This window comes from Tympanuchus pallidicinctus, unplaced genomic scaffold (assembly GCF_026119805.1).
Source record: "Tympanuchus pallidicinctus isolate F22 unplaced genomic scaffold, pur_lepc_1.0 scaffold5, whole genome shotgun sequence".
Classification (NCBI taxonomy): domain Eukaryota; kingdom Metazoa; phylum Chordata; class Aves; order Galliformes; family Phasianidae; genus Tympanuchus; species Tympanuchus pallidicinctus.
This window is the reverse complement of record NW_026294769.1, coordinates 14,644,140-14,663,244: the sequence shown is the minus strand read 5'-3', so window position 1 is coordinate 14,663,244 and position 19,105 is coordinate 14,644,140. Positions and strand designations below refer to the sequence as shown.

The window sequence follows — 19,105 nt, the reverse complement described above, 5'->3', positions numbered from 1 at the left end:
AAAAAAAAAAAGTTGGAATCAAAACCAGAAATTCTCAACCTTAAATTAAGGGGAATTTGATTTTATGATTAGTAGTTTGCCGTTAACCATCTTCTTCGGAACTATTGTTTTGAATGTCTTATATGAGATCCTACAACTTTAATAATAATGAGGAAGCCATTGGGACTAGACAAGACTCAATTTGGTATTTTTTTTCAATAAATTTTGCACCTTTAAATGGGTTAAACCAAGTCTAATTAAAGACACACAGATTTGGAGACCTTGAGGAAATCATCTATCACTTCAAAGGTTTAATGTTCAGTTGAATCTCTACATTGAAAGTAAATGAATCCACAGTAGTGTCTAAAGTAGGCAAGTATGGCAGCATATTTACTGCATGCAGACATTTCTTGTCTTTGCTTATCAATTCCTACCTCTTCCCTCACATTTGCAGTGTGGGCCATCTAGCAAATTAGCTCAATCAGTGGAGAAACCTAAATAACCTTCCAGCTTAGTGTCTTATCTGAAGAGTCTGGAACATGTAGGAAGAAGAGAAGGAAGGAACTTGTAAATGTGTTGCCTCAAATCACTGTAGCGTGTACAGTACCCTCATTCTAAAATGTTGAACTCTACTAACAAAGTTGAATTAAATGAATCTTAAATAAAATTCTAAAGCAGCTTGTGAAGTTATTCAAGTTCATTCAGTCAATTTCAAATTACAGCTTTACTTAATTAGGATTAATTCTCTTGAGTGACTTAAACTGTATTTCTGATGTCGTAGCAAAAAAATACTGTGAAAGCTGCTGTGTTCTTCACTTTCTCAAGCAAATGTCTGCTGTCCTCTGTTGTAGTATTAGCCAAAACTTAATCTGGAAACGTTGCTTTTTTCAGGAGAGTTCAGTTTACAAAAGATTGGCAGGATATTCAAAGTTGATGTAATCCATAAAAGTAACTGAAAATGTTTCCTGGAAATTGTACATTTTAGAAAGTCATGTTTTCAGTAGTTTGATATTATTCAAAGCAGATTAACTTGCCTCCTCCATGAAAACAAAGGCAGTTTGACAGTGGCACGCAACTTAAATTTTCTTTTAGTCTTGAGTTAGATATAGCTTATATCAACTCTTAAATTCATGTTTATAATTTAAGATTAGAATCACAGAATGATAAAGTAGGTTGGAAAGGACCTTAGAGATCATCTAGTCCAACCCCCCTGCCATGGGCACCTTTCAGTAGATCAGGTTGCTGAAAGCCTTGACAACCTGCCCGCCATATTGAGTGGCCACAAGGAGGTCTCCCAAGAGCCTTTTCTTGTCCAGCCTAAACAACTCTAACACTAAGGCAAAAAACATGTTACAATCTTGAATAAGTGTATAGCAAAATGAGTAGTACTTTTAGTAATATATAAAGTGCGCTTTGTCTGCCAAAGAGGATTTTGATCAGTCCTCCTAGCTTCATGATTGACTACTGTCAGCTACCCAGATACCGTATAAAATGTGCCAAGTGATGCTGCTCCTTAACTTAGGTTCACTAAATCCTTTCCTGTATTTGAATCCTGCTGGAATCAACTCAACCTTGGAGAGAGATATCTTGTGTCTTAGGCTATTGAAACACATCTACTGCATTTCATTAACAATTTTTTTTTTTGAGACATCATTTGATTATAGACAAATACGAAGATAAAAATATAATGATCGTAATAAATCCTGCTGAATCAGTTCTGAATGCAACATCTTTCTGAAAAAGCCTAGCTTTCTTTTTTTATTATGCATACATAATTTATATTATTGTGTAGATTGATACTTAATACACTGTTTCTGTGCTTTTAAGTTTTTTATAAGATGTAATTTCAATATAAAATGCTTTTGTTCCATCTTACAAAATGTAATGTCTTGAAATACTCTAAGAACTTATCTGTTAATTTTTTATCTGAACATAAAGAAGCAAGAATGTTATTTGAAGGCTCTGGAGCGTAATGTACTACACTTTCACTATGTTTAAACTTTTTCTCTGTCCTTTTCCTTTTTTTCCCTTTTAGGTTAGAAATTCTGTGGCTTACTTTGTGTCAGTTTCACAATTCTGTGGAAATTGAGGTCAGTATTAAAAAAAACAAAAAACAAACAAACAAAAAAAAAAAAACAAAAAAACACCGACTTGTTACTCAGCATCATATTGTACTTCAATCTGCAGTAGAAGTTTGCATTCAAACTTTTCTAACATGGTTGGTTTAGAGTATTAAAAAAGTTAAAATACCACTTTTGTAATGGTATCTGTATCTGAAAATGTAACCTAAAATTGAATAATGCAATATAGTTTTCCCTTTAGCTTAGGCCACTATTTCTTCCCTTTATTTAAATTGAATGGGTATATTTCTGATTATGTTTAAAGAGTCTTCTGTGAATAACAGTTTTCTCTTGTAATGGCTTGATTGCTGTTCCAGCCAACGAATCAGCTGTGCATGTTAGATACCTAAATATGTGTACACTGGCATACAAACTAAGGGCTATCTTTTAGAGAAAAGAAAATCATTGTAAGTGGTTTTTATAGGTTAGATAAGTTATTTTAATGTCTGGCTAATAGTTTTTTCCTTAGGCTTTCTTACACTGTTCCAAATGTGAAATCAGAGAATACAAACCTTAAGTTTATGTATATTTGTTATGTTGTTTTGAGGAAAACACCAGTCCCAAGGGCAAAGACTATTGTAGTGGAAATGTGAAAGCCATTAAAAGGTATTCATCTTTGATGGATCTGATGGCAGGGTAAATAAGTAGGAAGAACTATTGCTGTGGTAATATGCAGTATATCCTACTAATTGTATTTAACCATTGAAATTTTGTCTATTATCACTATATCTGTTAGAGAGACTTGTGATTTGCATTATCATTTTAATTGAATTTTTTAGTTGTTAACAGCTTACAAAAATCTTACAAAATAATGGTCTATCATGTCAAAAAGAAGAAAGTGGTTTGTTTTGGTTTGTTTTGATTTAAAAAAAAGTGTCAAACTGCATTTAAGGTAATAGGAACTGCTGATGTATAAAATGGTTAATAGTCACCTGAAACTGTTTTAACTGCAGAACTACTCACTATTGCATTTTGATAATCCATAGCAGATAAGATCATATTCATAGGGAAGATATTCTTGTTTTTAAGGTACTCTGCCAGAGTCCTACTGCCTCCCTTTAATAATGTGACAACTGGATTCTCTTTCCTATTATGACTGACTATAACACTTTTTATCCTGTTTGACTTGTATCAGATTTTTCAAGTAACCTTAGTATTTGAGAAATTCCATTGCTAAGATCACTTACCCTGTGTAAAAATTTATATTATTTACACTACTTTCAGATGTGTAGCTTAAGAATAATATTTTGTCTTTTAGTAAGTTATAATAGGGAGCTACTGCCTTAATGAAAATATAGGACAAGCCAGCTGATCAGCAGGCTTTTATTTTATCTCAGGAACGTGATTTTCTGCCCTAGGCAAGAAAATGGAGTCCTTTCACACAAGTGAACACTGCAGAGCTTTCTTGATTTTTTTGAGACAGCAGGTTCCAGCAGTCCCTGAGTTCTGTAACTCACAGAACTTGCACAAGGACAAGTTCTGCTCTTTAATAGCAAAATATACTGTACTAGAGTAGGAACTGGCAGAGGATGAAGGAACAGAGTTTTTTGGAAGGCTGTTTGCAAGTGTGAGGCAGAGTACTTCATGAGCTACATGTTGAATCTGGTTTTGTAAAGGAAGTGCTGCAGATTGAGGAATGTAGTGGAACAATGAGTTGTTCTGTGACCACAGTCATGGTTTTTCCTCGTCTCCAAAGTTATTTGGCTTTTGTTCCTACTTTGTTCCATCAACATTGGCAAATACAAGCCAACGTTGATACTAGAATTACTGCTGAATCTCCAGTAATTCAGGGAGGTGTACACCAGGACAATACAATCTCAGTGCATTTATTATTAAATAATAGCTACTAAGGCCTTGTTGCCAAGTAACCAAGTACTGAGGTTTCCTGATCTGCACTTCTCTGTACAAAATGAATGTTGTGGTATGTCAAGTTACATGTAAAAATACATCCAGCATGCTTATTTGGAAGCAAACATCTACGTAGATTTTATAAGAAGCTAGGCATATTTTGCACCCCACAACAATCACATACTTTTTTTTCTTCAAGAAATTATGTGATCATCAGCACATGTAGTTTACTTTGGCTTGTGTTAGTTTGTTTTCCTGGCCTATTGGCTCCGACATCCGCATATCCATCCCAGTCTGCAGCAGCTGACAATTCTTCTGTTAAGTTTTGTTACTGATGCCAAAATGTTTATGCTGTTTCTGTCTAGGCACAGGCATGTAGAACATCTCTGAAACTGCTTCATATTCAAACTTGTTCTGTGTTTGGATGAATTACAATGTGTTTGGATGAATAGCAATTTACAACTCCAAGTAAAATGAATAGAGTTGGACTTAGAATTTAAAGGAGCAGTCTTTCTGTCTTTCTTAGCTTCACATGCTTTGTCTTTCTGTATATCATACTGCATCAGACTCATATATATATCAGTAAATCTAGAGGATAGAAGTAGTATGTTTTCATTTGCAGTTGTACATACAGAGAAAACTGTAGGAAAATCCCAAATAAATTCAGGATTTGTTTATCTTTGAACATGTCTAAGAAGCAGATAAGCATCTAAAGGCAGCATTTTGGGTACTGCTGACCATAACTAACGTCAGTTATTGAGAGTGATTTACTTAAATGACAAAATTCATATTTATTCCAGTACTTCTGTTTTTTTAAAGACCGATACACAATTCCTGGATCATAACTCCAGTTGTGTACTGCTCATAGATTGGTATATCAAATATAGCTATGCTTATTGCAGTTGTTTTTTATTTCAAAAGCTTTCCACATAACTATGAACACTTTGTTCATAGTACAAATTCTCTCACAGCACTGCGCTACCAAAGCATTGCCTTGATGCAGGGTATGGAGGAATTGGAATGATCCCTTCTTTTTCCTCATATCTGGAGAAACTAATTGCTCCATGGAACTGGAATATTCTGAGGGTTTTTTGTAGGTGAGATAGGCAGCGATATTGGAATTTATGTCATAATTAATAAACACTTAGATTCATAGGCACATGCTGGAGCTACTTTTAACACAGATCATCGCATTCTGAAAACTTCCTCTTACATCACTGGTGTTGAGCAGCTTCACTCTGATTTTCTGTGGCCATCTTCATTTACTTATAGTTTTTCTATTAGTTGAGTACTAATATATCCAGTGTCCAGTTTGGAGGAGAAACTTTCAAAACCTCTGACAACAGAAGATGAAAATGTTTCTGAGTTGTACACTGAACAGTGATATATGATTACAAAATATGCAGTGAGAACAGTAAATAGCTGATATCCTGAGAATTTGGGTTCTCAACATTTAAGCTACAGAACAAAGTTCACATAGCAGATGTTTCTTGGTTATCTGCAAAGAGCTGAACAGAAAAGGAATATTAATTTGAATGTAAGAGGCTAACATGAGAAAATGCAAATACTTTCTAATGATTTTTAAAACTTCCTGTTCCCACTGAATTAAAGGAAGATAAAACTCTATTTGGGTTCCGTGAAGTAAGAAAGAAATGAATCTCTGGAATATGATGCATCTCTAAGCATTTTAAATGTTCCTTTTTTTACTCTTATTTTACTTATTTTACTAATATGATTGTGTAAATAGAAACAAACTGTACACATTTTTCATCACAGTGCTGTAATACAGATTATCTAAAATGTTAAGCATTCTTGGTATAATTCAGTTTTCTGTATGCAGTTTCTTCCTGTGTATATTCCTTCAGAAGAAGAAAGAAAAAATCCAGTGTTATATGCCAGTAACGTCAGACGTGTAATGGCAGAGTAAGTATCTTTTAATATGTAATAAATTAAATCATGTTAGTGTATATGTCTGCTTGCAAAGCAGCTTGTATTCCACAGTAGTGCATACAAACTATGTAGCAGTTATTTAATTTTCCTGTATGGGTAAGGCAGGGACTCACAAATATAGCAGTAACTGTAGTAATTGTTTTGTTTTATTTTTTTAACATGCTTTCATATAACAAGCCTTTTATTTTGCTGCCATGGGTATTTAAGTCCTTTGTGGTGGAAGGTACAGTTGAATTGTATGAAAGTTAATATAACTGAATCTTCTGCTATTGAAGTTCCTTTTTCAGCTCTGGCTTTTTTAATTGAAGTTAAGCATAGTTTGATGTACTCATTGTTAGCCTTGTAGCCAAATAGTAACACATAGGAAAACTGCTTCTATTTTAGAAATAGAACACTAGCATTCAAGTTCAATTAGTTGCTTGCTTTGTATTGATGTGAGGACACTGAGAACACTTAACTATAGAGTAGGATAAAACTAATATTGAATGCACTGACCTTAGTTCTCTTCTGCTGTTTTTCATTACCCTCACATTTAACAGTTCAAAAAATGTTACGTTCGTTTTGTGTCCTTGCAGTGAATCTTCCACTAGTCAGCAGATGTTCTTTTTAGTATTTGCAGAGAACCCTTATGGTTATTAATAACTCTTGAAGGATTTAAGAAGTTTTGTACTACTTCTGAAAGAACTTGTAAAATCTTAATCTCTTGTTAAAATTCAGAAGAGAAGTTCTGGTTTTCAACCAAAAGCCAATTTGTAGACAATAACTGGTAATTCTCTGGTTTATAAGCAGCACACAACTTTGTGAGTTTCTTTAAGGATGCTGAGCCTATACTATAATGCAACAATTCCCTATCTGTTGTATACAAAGAACCTTTCTCATAAAAGAAAAAGGATTGGCGTGAATCAAGCTATCTTTGAGTTGCAGTAGCCTCAGAGACTTCTGTAGTTTATATTAAGATTGGCTGGTCCAATGTAAAGTGATGTCTTCAGGCTTTGGGTAAAGAACACAGTTACAAAGCCTTCATTATGAACTCTATTCCAATCAGAAGATGATAGAAATTGTATGGTATAAGGAGAAACTTTGAAAGGCTGTGAAAGCTTACAACAAACTGCATATGGAAAGCCTTCCCTTCTATGATTATACAGAGAGGTTATTTTCCTCTTCCTTTTGTTTTTCCCTCTCGCTTCTGAAGAGTAGGCATTTGGGATAACAGTGAGAAGTGGTGTCTAAAAGGGACACTGTTAGAACAGAAGATAGCGATTATGGCTTGTTTTGAGGTGAAGAAAGGGCTGTGCGTTCTTTGTTGATATGGAAGGAAAATGCATGTTTGGATATCCAAGTTGTGTATTTACAATGCAGGTGGGAGTAAACCAAGATGCTGATTCTTGGATGCTGTGGATTATTGTAGACCTGTTAAAAATAGTGTAACTGTCCTCTTGTGCTTTAGATTCAAGGGCAATGCCATTTATATGGCCCTTAGACAGCCTACTAATGACAAAGGGAAATGCCATTTTTCAATTGCTGTGGAGCCTGAGTAGGTACATGTCTTCACTGTATTCCTTCTCAACCAGGACAACAAGAATTGTCCTTTTGAAGATGCATTCAAAAGACACACATGCACCCCCACCCAATCTGTATTGTTCATCTTTGCTGCTGCCGTATATCACTACCTGTTTGAGTATGAGCTCATGGATTTCTTTTTCATGGACCATGATCATCTCATTGCTGTGCATATTATGACCAGAAGTTAACCAATCTAGGTTGTTATTCTGAAAGCACTTATTCCTGCTGTTTTTCAGGATTTAATTTCACAAACTTTTTAATTGAGTGTAAATATGAATGCATATGTCTGCATTTTCTGCATTCTAGGCCTCAGCTTGTACAGGTAACGTCTCTGACTGTGTTTTTCTTTGGTTTCAAAAGCAGCTTTAGCTTCTTCAATACTGAGTTGAAATCAAAATGCTTTTGTGTTAAATGCTTTTGTGCCCTACGCAGCTTGTGATTTAGCTTCTGAACTCAAGAGCCCCTTGAGCTCCAACTTATCTGGCTTTGGTTGATCCTATAACAGAATTTATTGTGAACAAAAGTTGTTTCTTTTTCTACTTTGCTTTTGATATTTGTAATGCTGAAAGTTTGAATGTACACATACATACTGTTATGGTTCATCTTGCATTTTCTGGAAGTCCAAAGGCTTTTCTACACTGTCAACAGATGAGCAAGAGAGGATGCAATCAAACTTGAGAAGGGCAAAGCATATTTGACAGTGGGAACCCATGCAGGCATTAACTGTAGTAGCAATTTTTTGTACTAATAGCATTGAGTCTGGTCAAAATACTGCTCCTCCTGTAAGGATGTGCACTCAGCTGTAACTTTTCTTCTTCCTTCCAGTTTGGCTGAGCCTGAGATGTTCTCTGCCTTTTGTTTGGGATTTTTTCTATCACAAGCTTGTTCTTCCTCTTTGGAAAGGCTTCTTCAATATTTTTGGGGTCCATTATTTAGGGGATAGTATTTAATCTGGTGTTGGTTGTGGGATGCCAGTCAGTCAGGCCTTTCTTTACCTACCGTGGAGTTTGAGTTACTTAATCTTCCTCCTTTTGAGGTTGCTCTGAAATGTTGCCTCCTATTTATGTCTACGGAAACTAGAACAGATTCACAGAGCCCAATGACAACTATTTGATAGAGTGAATTCTCAGTTTCTTCAACATAGTCACTATTGTTTGCTGTGCATTTTCACCAACGATGAACAGGAGCCTGCCAGTGGAAGTGACCTGCCATCTCCCCAGCAGAAATCACAGAATCACAGAACTGTAAGGGTTGGAAGAGACCTTTAGAGATTGAGTCCAACCCCCCTGCCAAAGCAGGCTCCCTACAGCAGGCTGCACAGGTAGACGTCCAGATGGGTCTTGAATATCTCCAGAGAAGGAGATTCCACAGCCTCCCTGGGCAACCGTTCCAGTGCTCTGTCAAGCTCATTGTGAAGAGCTCTGTCACATATTCATGTGGAATATGCTCCAGTTTATGGCTGTTTCCCCTTGTCTTGTCCTCACAGATCACTGAAAAGAGATTGGCCACGTCCCTTTGTCTCCCACACTTATTTATAAACATTAATAAGAGCTCCCCTGGGTCATCTTTTCTCAAGGCTAAACACACCCAGTTTGCTCAGCCTTTTCTCACAAGGGAGATGTTCCAGGCCCTTTATCATCTTTGTGGTCCCCCCGCTGTACTATCTTCAGGAGATCCTTGTCTTTTTTGTACTGGGGAGCCCTGAACTGGATACAGTACTCCTGGTGAGGCCTGACCAGGAGAGAGCAGGGGGGAGGATGTACCACTCACTGTGCTCTCATCCACTGTTTGGTCTTCATAAGCATTCTGCAAGCATTGATGAATGTCAGTGGGTGCCATTTTTTTCCTCACAGTGGAATTAATTGACACACTCTTGCTTCATCTACACTTCCATGTCAGATGCCATTTGGTCACACTGCCCCTCTGCTGCCATCTGTCACACAGCAACAAAATGTAATGGGATATTGGCAGGAAGATGAATTTCTACTGCCATACCACCAACATCTGCCTCTGACATCATGAGTCAACAAAATAAAATAGGAGGCATTACTTTCAGAGCAGTCCTTATATTTGAAAAATTCCCAGCATTTATATTTAACGAGTTACGGCTTCTTGCTTTGGTTGCAACTTTTGGCTATGTTTTAACTTGTCTGCCATCTTCTGTTTTTTCATAAATCCTTTTTTAAGCAAAAGTAAAGTTTCTTCTAATTGCTGCCTTTTATCTGAATCGTGCTGCTTTTTTTTCTTTTTGTTCAAACAATTTTTTTTTTTTATAATTGTCTTTGCTGGTTCCCTAATGTGGTATCTCACAAGCACAGATGTTTTCTTATTTGTAATTAGCTTCCTCTTTTCTGTGCATTTGCCCTATAATTCTACTGATTGCCTGGAAGTTCCTGTGTCCCTGTTGCATGCTGTACCTATTGTTGCCTTAAGATCTGATGAAATTCACTGTAATGTGCCTAGCTGGACAAGACCTTTATTATTACCACATTCCTTTTTGTAAGCATCTCTGGGCAGTACTGCTTGTGAGTTTTATTGTATCCTTTTGGCCCAAGGAGTTCAGATTTCTACCTGACAGTTGACAGAGGAGTCTTTGAATAAAAGGTGATCTAGTACACACACAGCATTATCTAAGGGAACAGCAAGTAATCTAAACCAGCAAAATAAGTCCTCCTTCTTTCATTAGTCCAGTTTTCTTCTTCCATATAAACTTTATTTCATATTGTATAATACTAGTGACTTCATATTGTCTAATACCATGCTATATTCAATACTGTATAATAGTAGCTATTGACAAGACCTGCAGTACTTGATCTCTAATTCAGTTTGGAAATTGACTCCCACAGTATGAGGGAGTTATTCTGGATTTTACATAATATTCATTTGTGTGCTGACTACAGGCTTATGCGTGGCATGAAATACAGTATCATAAAAATCTCTTAGTAAATTGCCATAATGGAATGACCAGTTTGCACATATCACCAGCACACTGATCAAAGAAGCAGTAGAATGATGAAACAAAAACAAATAAATGAAAAATTTGAATGAACAAAATTTAATTATTTAGGATCATCCACTTGAAACATTCTAGCCTTTAACAGTCTGCAGTATTTGTTAACATGCTTTTCCCATACACCTCTGTCTTCTTGGTTTGATTGGCTTTTTCCTTTCGTTCCCTTCCTATTGATTTTTCTTGCAAGGGAACGGCTGTTGATCCAAAATCACTACAGCGTATGTCTTCAGTTTATTCATAAGTAACTTATTTAAAAAAACTATTTTTTAACATACTACTTCAGAGTTTGAATATCAGTGAGGTTCTCTTGCTGAATATTTGACTTTCTCTTTCAGTAAAAAGAGAAACAATGATCAGTAACTTTAATATTAAAGTGTATGTCTTGCTACTATACTAGAATGCCTGAATTTTGAGAGTTAATCAGTGGATAAAAGATTTACCTCTTATAATAATTACACTGGCATTCAAAGAGCTTGTATGAGGTTCTGAAGAAGTGTCTATTTAACAGAAAGTAATTGGCTGTTGCGTAAGAAGCAAAGACTATTACAGATTAAATTGCTATAATAAAGTGCAGAATGAAACGCAGGATTTTCATGACAGACAAAATGACTGGTGGCATGTTTTGGACTTTTGTAACATTAATGTATATTAACTTCACAAATGAATAAGTGGTTAGTAATGAGGCAGAAAAAAACTGAAGTTGAAAAGAATGAAAATAGTCAAGAAATGCGTAGAGTACAATATTTCATTCTTTTTATACGAGTTTTTCTCATTGTTGCAGAACTTCTTGCCATGCAAAACAAAATGATATTCTGCTCATTTTTCATAGGCTAACTTGCTTTCTGTTTCTTTGGTTTAATTTAAGAGCGCTGGGAGTTCCAGTGACAGACTATACATTTGAAGACTGTCAGCTAGCTTTGGCTGAAGGACAACTTCGTCTGCCTTCAGACACGTGTCTTCTAGAATTTGCAAAGCTTGTGAGAAGCCTTGGGTGAGCATATACAATGTTTGTATATAAGGTGCATTTTTGTTACATGGTTATGTATGATTTTCCTCATATAAAAATACATTCTCTTCTAGTACACTGCATTTATGGCTACGTGTGGAATGCTGTCATATTACAGTCAGGGAAACTAATATAAAGATCAAACCAATACTGTATTAGAAGTAAATGTCTCAAGACATCCCAGAGAGGATCAGAAATACTGTGGGGCTTGCAATATCTGATACAGCTAAGAGTCAATTGCCCTTTCTCATGACATCTATAAACAGAATGGTGCTGCCATAATACAATCTTGTGACTGGGGTTAATGTTGTAACAGAGGGGGGCAGAAGAATTACTCTTTCCCAAGAAGCACAAGAAAGCATTGGTCTATTGAGTGGGTTACTGCTAAATGTACTTTACAATGAAATACCTTATTTTAAGCAGTTTGGCTCATCTCTTCTCTTACGACATCAGTTCTCTCTGGCTTTACCTTTCTGAAAAACTTCAGCAAACAGTGGAGAGAGAAAAAACAAAACAAAAAAAACAATCCAACAGATAAACCAAATATTAGAACCTGCTGTTATTCCAGTTTTTCTTCTTTGTTTCCCCTCTCGTCCTCTTAAGCAACGAGAATCCAAACTTGCATTTTCAGCCTATGAACAACTGTAATATGTAAACACATTTTTCCTTTTTTGTCTCTGTAAGTTGAAATACAGAGCATAGTTATGTTCCCATATCATACTTTATTTCATTTCACTGTTTTTCCTTCATCTTTCAGCTTGCTCATAAACAGGATTAAAAAAAAAAAAAGAGGCAATGATGTAGTGTAGACAAAGGGATGCAGGACAGCATACATCATGCATACCGGTTACTGACATAATATGTCATATATCAATATATGTCAATATCTCCATCTGAAAAGAATTCCAGTAGGACAGTAGACACTTCTAAATAGAACCAGAAAGATTCTTGCTTCAGTCCAAGAACTTTGAATTTTCAGTTAAAAAAAAACAACAACAACAAAAAAAAAACCAACAAAACAAACAAAAAACCTCCTCACTTATGATGCAGTTGATAATCCCAGGATTCACTTTAATCCTCTTGTAACATTGTCCAGCTTTTGTCTGCTCAGTTTAAAACAGTTTCCTCGAATTAAGCGTTTTGAAGTATTTATTTGGCCTCTAAAACAATTATGTACATTTGAGAATGATGTTCCTCAAAATCTAAAAGTTCACTAACAGACTTGAGCAATTATGCATTGGTGAGCTATCATTCTGTCTTGATTTGGGCGTGTGCCAGTAAATAAGGCTATTACCATGGATGAAAGTGGATGATGCTTGTAATATGATTTCAATTCTAATGCATGATTGATGAAAATGCACTCATTTGCAGCTTATTCAAAGGTTTTGAGGCCAGCAAGGCATTAAGATCATCTAGTCACATCCCTTAATAACTCCAACTGTAAATTTTATCCAATGGATTTTGCATCCAGTCTCATTACTTTATTTTGAACAAGAACGTCTCTTCTAGGTAACAATTTTAAATGCAAGACTTTAAAAGTGAACTCGGACTATTGTTTTTATTACTTTGTAATTTTGTTACATCTGAGTTTGCTGCACTGGAGAACTGTTTGTCCATATGATATATCTATAGGATTCATTATCATTTACATACTTGTAAGATTTGCTCAGCTTGTGCTCCAGGTAGTGATCCAATTGTGATCCAGAAGACATGTAGCCAGAGCAATGAAGCCCCACACTACATTTAGTGAAGAGCTTGAGCAATTTTAACACAGCTACACAGTTGCTAGGTCACAGCTGGCTGAAACTCAGCAGCTTCATTTTGAACTCTGTGCTAAAACGACTGTTTTATCAAGGAGATCAATTAATCAGTATTGTCTTCTCAAATTCTAGGCTCATTTCTCTTCAAGCAGTTATGCTTCTGTTGAGCTTGAGGACTGACTGGTGTTTGACCAGTGAACAGGTTCCTTATATATATATATATAAGGATTTTACTATAGGTTTCAGACATTGTAAATGTTCAACATCATTTGATGATTTCAGTTAATTTCATTTGATGATTCGTAATTAATTGCCCTATTTTTAAAAATTATTTCCTGTTTGTACTTTGATTGGATCAATCAGTATGTTGTAGACATGGAAGTTTGTTTGACTTCTGTGCCTTACAGAGCTCTTCATACATTTTCTTCTGCAAAAGATGCTGGTTTATTATAATTGTTATCTCCTTTTTTTTAACAAGACAATTTGTTTTGAGCTGCTTTAATACAGTCACCAGCAAGGAGATCCCTAAGTTCTTCATAATGTCTCAAATTTCTGCTTATTCTGATTTCCACGTTTACTTTGCCTGTGAACTAGAAGGACATTCTAGCTTTAGTTGTTCTGATTTCTAACAGAACCTTGATTTGCTAGCCATCAGTAGCTCCTTAATGAGTTTTCTATTTTGGGTCAGATAAGTTTCTAATTTTTTTCTGCTGTAATTATCTTCTTTTCTTAAAATGTTAGAAAGATCTATCCCATCTTCAAAGCAGCTGGATGTAGTACACATTGCAATACAAGGTAGAAATTTCTTGTTGTTACTGTTCTGTTTGTTGTTAGGCTTACGAAGTCAGGTCTCGGTGTAATCTGACAGTTTGTTCAACTGATTCTGGTGGTTCAGGATGTTTGCATCTTCAAAAAACTATACAGAGATCAATTATCCTTAATCTGGGTAGGTGTTTTATGACACTATCTGTTGAGTTACAATTTTTTTTTTTTGACACTGATTTCTTCTAATACCTCTTTTCTCTTTTATCTCACCTGCTCTCCAATTCATTAAAATTCATTACTTTATTACATTATTCATAATTGCTTTTTGGTTGTTGGTTTTTGTTTGTTTTTGCCAATTTTTCACTTAGAATCCCAGCTATGAATTAGAATGTGTTGCAAGGTTGGAGGTGTCTTGCATCTTTCTGCTTTAGTCCCTGTTTTCTACTCCCTGATTTTTCTTATCTACTTGCTGACATTTTGGCAAATATCCTTTAGAAACTAAGATTTTCATCTACTTTTTTTGTTTTTGCATACTAAGCAGCTCTAATACTTGTACGTCACAACACATTTTCTTTCCAGTTTGACAGTTGACTTGTACTTCATGCATCAAAAAGAAATAAGTATATCAAATACAAATAATAATAATAATAATAAAATAAAAAAAAAAGGTATCATAATATGGTGAATGTGTATCCTATGTTGCTGGTATATGTATAGCAAAAGGCCCTTTGGGCAGATTGTTGACTTGGTGTATACATTTAATACTCAGATGCAGAGGTTCTTGGTGGTTTTTACTAAAGACAGAATGGCTGATTGTCATTTATTTTAAAAGGTATAGTTTGCACCAGATCTTTTTCATGTCAGATTGCAAAAAATTCCCTTTGGATTTCTGAGCTTTCTTGGTGGGATTATTCTATTTTAGTCTAGGAAGTTTTATCTTTAACAATGGATAGTAATTAATCTATTTTCTTAATTCTTTTTTGGTTCCTTAACAATCTGCTCTGCTTTTCTGGGGCTGATCACTGTTGCTCTCTTAGATCCTTGTAATGAGCACTAGAGATGTCTGTTGCATATAATAATTGCCTACCCAGAAGAATGTTGTACAACATTAGCAAGCCTGAAGTTTACCTTCTAACATACTCCCAGTCCCAAGTAAGTTTTCTGATAGTCATCCTTATTTTAGAACCTGAATTGGTTCTGCTGTGGCTTCAAAACCACAGTATTTCAATAAGAATGAAATGAATTAAACAGTAGTTCCATTTTGAACCTCAGTATTATACTGTCCAGTCAGCCACAAGGATCCTAAATAGACAGTGCTCGTGTAGCCTTGTAAGAGCCGCGAGGAGAGATTATAATTATTTCTTAGATGTGGTACCCATCTACTCTCATTCAGCAGCCCCTGATGCAGTCTTCTGCTGGTCCATGTGTACGTGAAACTGTGGTCCAGACTGTAGGTAGTGCTTTGTAATTCAAGAAGTAGTAGCACCTTACAGCTAACACGGTCGTGTCTTAGAGTTGCTACAGAGGTCATATTTAGTAAGAAAAAATCTCTGGAGGATGTTCTTCATCTGCATTCATGGTCAAAACAAAGCTGTCCATTACAGAAGGTGACTGGAGATTAGGCTTAATGTAGTGAATACCAACTCAGTACAGCTTGCCTCATGAGATCAATTCAGGTCAGTTTTGCAGCTGTTGAGTATTCTTTCACTAAAACAACAAGAAGTTGCATGGAAGTTCATCAGTAGACAGAAAACTGAATTTGCTGCTTAGTTGGCTCAGGGCATATTTCTCTGAACTTGCAGTTTACAGTAGTTAGCTACAACATCCGGCTGTTCTTATGAGGCTTCCAGCTCTATGAGACACTTAGAAGCTTTTTGGCAGGTTTCCAGCATTTGAGGAAAGAGTCTGTTTTCAGATGATCAAGTGCAACTAAAACTGACTTTGAAGAGATGAGACATTTCACTCATGTAAGAACAGTGGTAATTGTGCTGAAAGTATCCTACCTTCAGGGATCTAGTTTTCCTTGTCAGCTCTGCTGTGGAGGATTAAATGTTCAGTGTTCATCCTGAAGCAGCTCTTTCCATCTAGGCAAAATACCACACTAGCAAAATAATGTTGTGTCCCATAAAGCCTAGGTCCTGTAAACACATGGTTTCATGAGCAGAGACATTCACAGTTGGCCTTTTAGGTTTTATAGCTTCCACTAGGATAAAAGGCTCTTTACTGAGAGGGTGGTTGGGCACTGGAATGGGCTCTCCAGGGCAGTGGTCACAACCCCAAGCTGCTGGAGTTCAAGACATCTAGACAATGGGCTCAGACGTATGGTTTTATATTTGGGTAGTCCAGAGTAGAGCCAGGAGTTTGGCTCGGTGATCTGTATGGGCTCCTCCAAACTCAAGATATTCTATGTTTCTGTAAAAAGTAAAAAATTTAAAGGAATTGAGACATCCAAAACAATTTCAGTTTGAAACTACAGTCTTTTGTAGGATTTGGAACACTTGGCTTTCAAAGAATTCAGCATTATTTGTCATGATCATCCAATATGCCAGTTACCTTTTGATTCTGACAGGGATAGAGGGAATGTACCATCTTGGATTCCAGGAAATACAATGTATTCACACTCAAGCTGAAGCAAAAGTTTTGCCTCTGATCCACATACTGTTTTTGAGATTGGCTCACAAGTTTTTTGTATTTATAATCTCAAACCACAAAACATCTAATAGATTAGTGGCAAATCACAACTACTTTCAATACAAGATTTTACTCTTGTAACTTCAGCTTTTCAGGCTACTGAAAGGTTGACTGTTGAACAGGAGATCCCAATGAGTCTCTAATACTCGTCACCAAACAAGTGTTTACTCATTTCCAGAAGGTGAATTTTGTGTGACTTTATTCCAAATCAAATCTCTCTGGTTTAGAGACAGATGTTAGATTGCATATTCTGTGTCAGAGATGGATTATCTCAAGGGAGTATTCATATGCCAGCTGGCCTTGTTCTGCAGTTAAAATCCATTTCGGCTACTACAGTGAAGATGTATTATCTATGGACTGGTTTTACATGTAATGCTGCATGTTAGGAGCTGAGATCTGTATGTATCTCTGGTCCTTCGTGGATTCATTTGATATTTGTACCTGCTCCTTTTTTAGATAATGGAAAATGAATGTTTGCTCTCTTTATACTGCCTACGAGCCAAACTTATGAGAGGTCCTTTCCTTCAAGTGTGGAGGGAGCATGTGAATGTTTTGTAGGGGCTGTGGGCTTTGAAAGAATTGGTGCATAGCTAAGTCTTATAATTCAGAAATACAGTGCTTGGAGTTGTTACTACAGTTTTTGCAAGTTAGGCTAGGTAATGACAGATAGCATAGTATAGTAGTTCTGTTTTTGTTTAAAAGTATAGGCTTTGGGAAGAATTGTTCAGGTCTTCAAGATGTGAAGCTTGTATACCAGATATTCTTCTTACTCTGAGTTCCATTAGTTATTTTCCAAAGCTTAGGTATTTTGGTACTATTTAAATATTTGATCCAAGTCTCATCAATGAGAGGAGGCTGCTGAGAAGGTCCAGCTGCAGTATGGAGACAACTGTGATCTTGCATAAATAATTGCCTCCAGGTGTCTGCAGGAGCAAGCAGCAGAACAGTTCACTGCAGAAAAGTATTGTTATTGGCTTTTTGGTCTTTAGATTGAGAACTTTGAGTGCCTGTGTTACTACACCAGTTCAAATAAACTCACTGGTGACAATTTGGTTGATGTTTTATTAGGCAGGGAATTTATTTTCTCCACCTATATGCAGCACCACTAAAATTTATTATTTTGATTGTGAAATTTATTTTTAACAAAGCAAAACCAAGAAGTTTGATTTAGCAAAAACAAACAAGCAAAAAACAACAGAAAACAAGCCAACAAATCCTTGTAGGGAATATCTGCCTTAGTCGAAACCTGTTCTGTCATTGGTCAAAATCTGGTTTTGAAATCAGAAGGAATGAGGTAATTTCTGTATCAGTATTAATCGCTATAGCATTGTTTGATGGATAGCCTCATAATGGCGTTGAACTGCAGACTGAATGAGGACTGACAAACAGGATTAACAGTATAATCACCATTATGTAATCCCAGATTCCTTTTAGACAAGATGCACCAAGTCTTTCCTGTTCAGTGACATCAGTAAATTCGGAATCGTAATTGGTTTATGTTACTGTCAATGCGGCTGTGCTCAGGTGACCTAAATCCTACCTACTTCTCTATGCTTAGTATTTGATACTAGTTAGTTCTAGACTCTTTCTTGCTTGCATGTGTTGGGCTGCTTGGACATATGGCTTATAATCAAGGAAGTGAACACAAGTTTATAATCAGAATTCCTAAAACGTTCCAGTAATTTCTAACATAGTTCAAGAACTAATGGCAGCTTCAAGACGTTAGGAATCCACTATTACAGAATAAAGCTGCTTGGAATCCTGCTTCTGGATTTTGTAGTGCTTTATACCATTATCATTGCTTCATTCAGTATATTGATATCTGTATTCTGAAGTTAGGTTTACTTTTAAAATGTACAAAAATAATGTGCTTTCTAGGCTGAAACCAGAAACACTTGAGGATGATCTTAATAAATATGCTACGCGTGCTATGAAAATGAAAAAGGAGAAGGCTGATCTTAAAGAATTTTCAGCATATTTGGAATTTCCAGTTTCGCACACATTAGAAAACATGTTTGCCCTTTTTGATGAGGTAAGAAACAATAAGTATATTTAAAAATTGTGTTACTTATGATAAACTCTGTTCTAGCATGATTTTCTTGTTGAATTCACTGAAGTCTAATTCAGGGCAGTGCTAAGCACTTTACAGTCATAGCATCACCAAAGTTGGAAAAGACCTTTACGATAATCTAGTCCAGCTGTACACCTACCACCAATATTTCCCCACTAAACCACATCCCTTAATACAACATCTAAAAGTTTCTTGAACATCTCCAGGGATGATGAGTCAAGCACCTCCCTGGGCAGCCCATTCCAGCATCTGACCACTCTTTCAGAGAAGAAACTTTTCTTAACTTTTCCTAACTTGAACCTTTCCTGGTGCAAATTGAAGCCATTCCCTCTAGTCCTA

The 19,105-nt window shown here is 36.0% G+C and overlaps 1 protein-coding gene across 1 annotated transcript in view; it reads left to right on the top strand.

The window, feature by feature from the left end:
• Nucleotides 1–19,105, top strand: part of LPCAT1 (lysophosphatidylcholine acyltransferase 1) — a 59,670-nt gene that overhangs the window by 25,058 nt on the left and 15,507 nt on the right. The window contains exons 8-11 of the mRNA XM_052704717.1: nucleotides 2,015–2,069; nucleotides 5,788–5,870; nucleotides 11,339–11,464; nucleotides 18,574–18,727. Of these exons, the coding sequence (XP_052560677.1) occupies nucleotides 2,015–2,069; nucleotides 5,788–5,870; nucleotides 11,339–11,464; nucleotides 18,574–18,727 (418 nt within the window). The remainder of the gene's footprint in view (nucleotides 1–2,014; nucleotides 2,070–5,787; nucleotides 5,871–11,338; nucleotides 11,465–18,573; nucleotides 18,728–19,105) is intronic.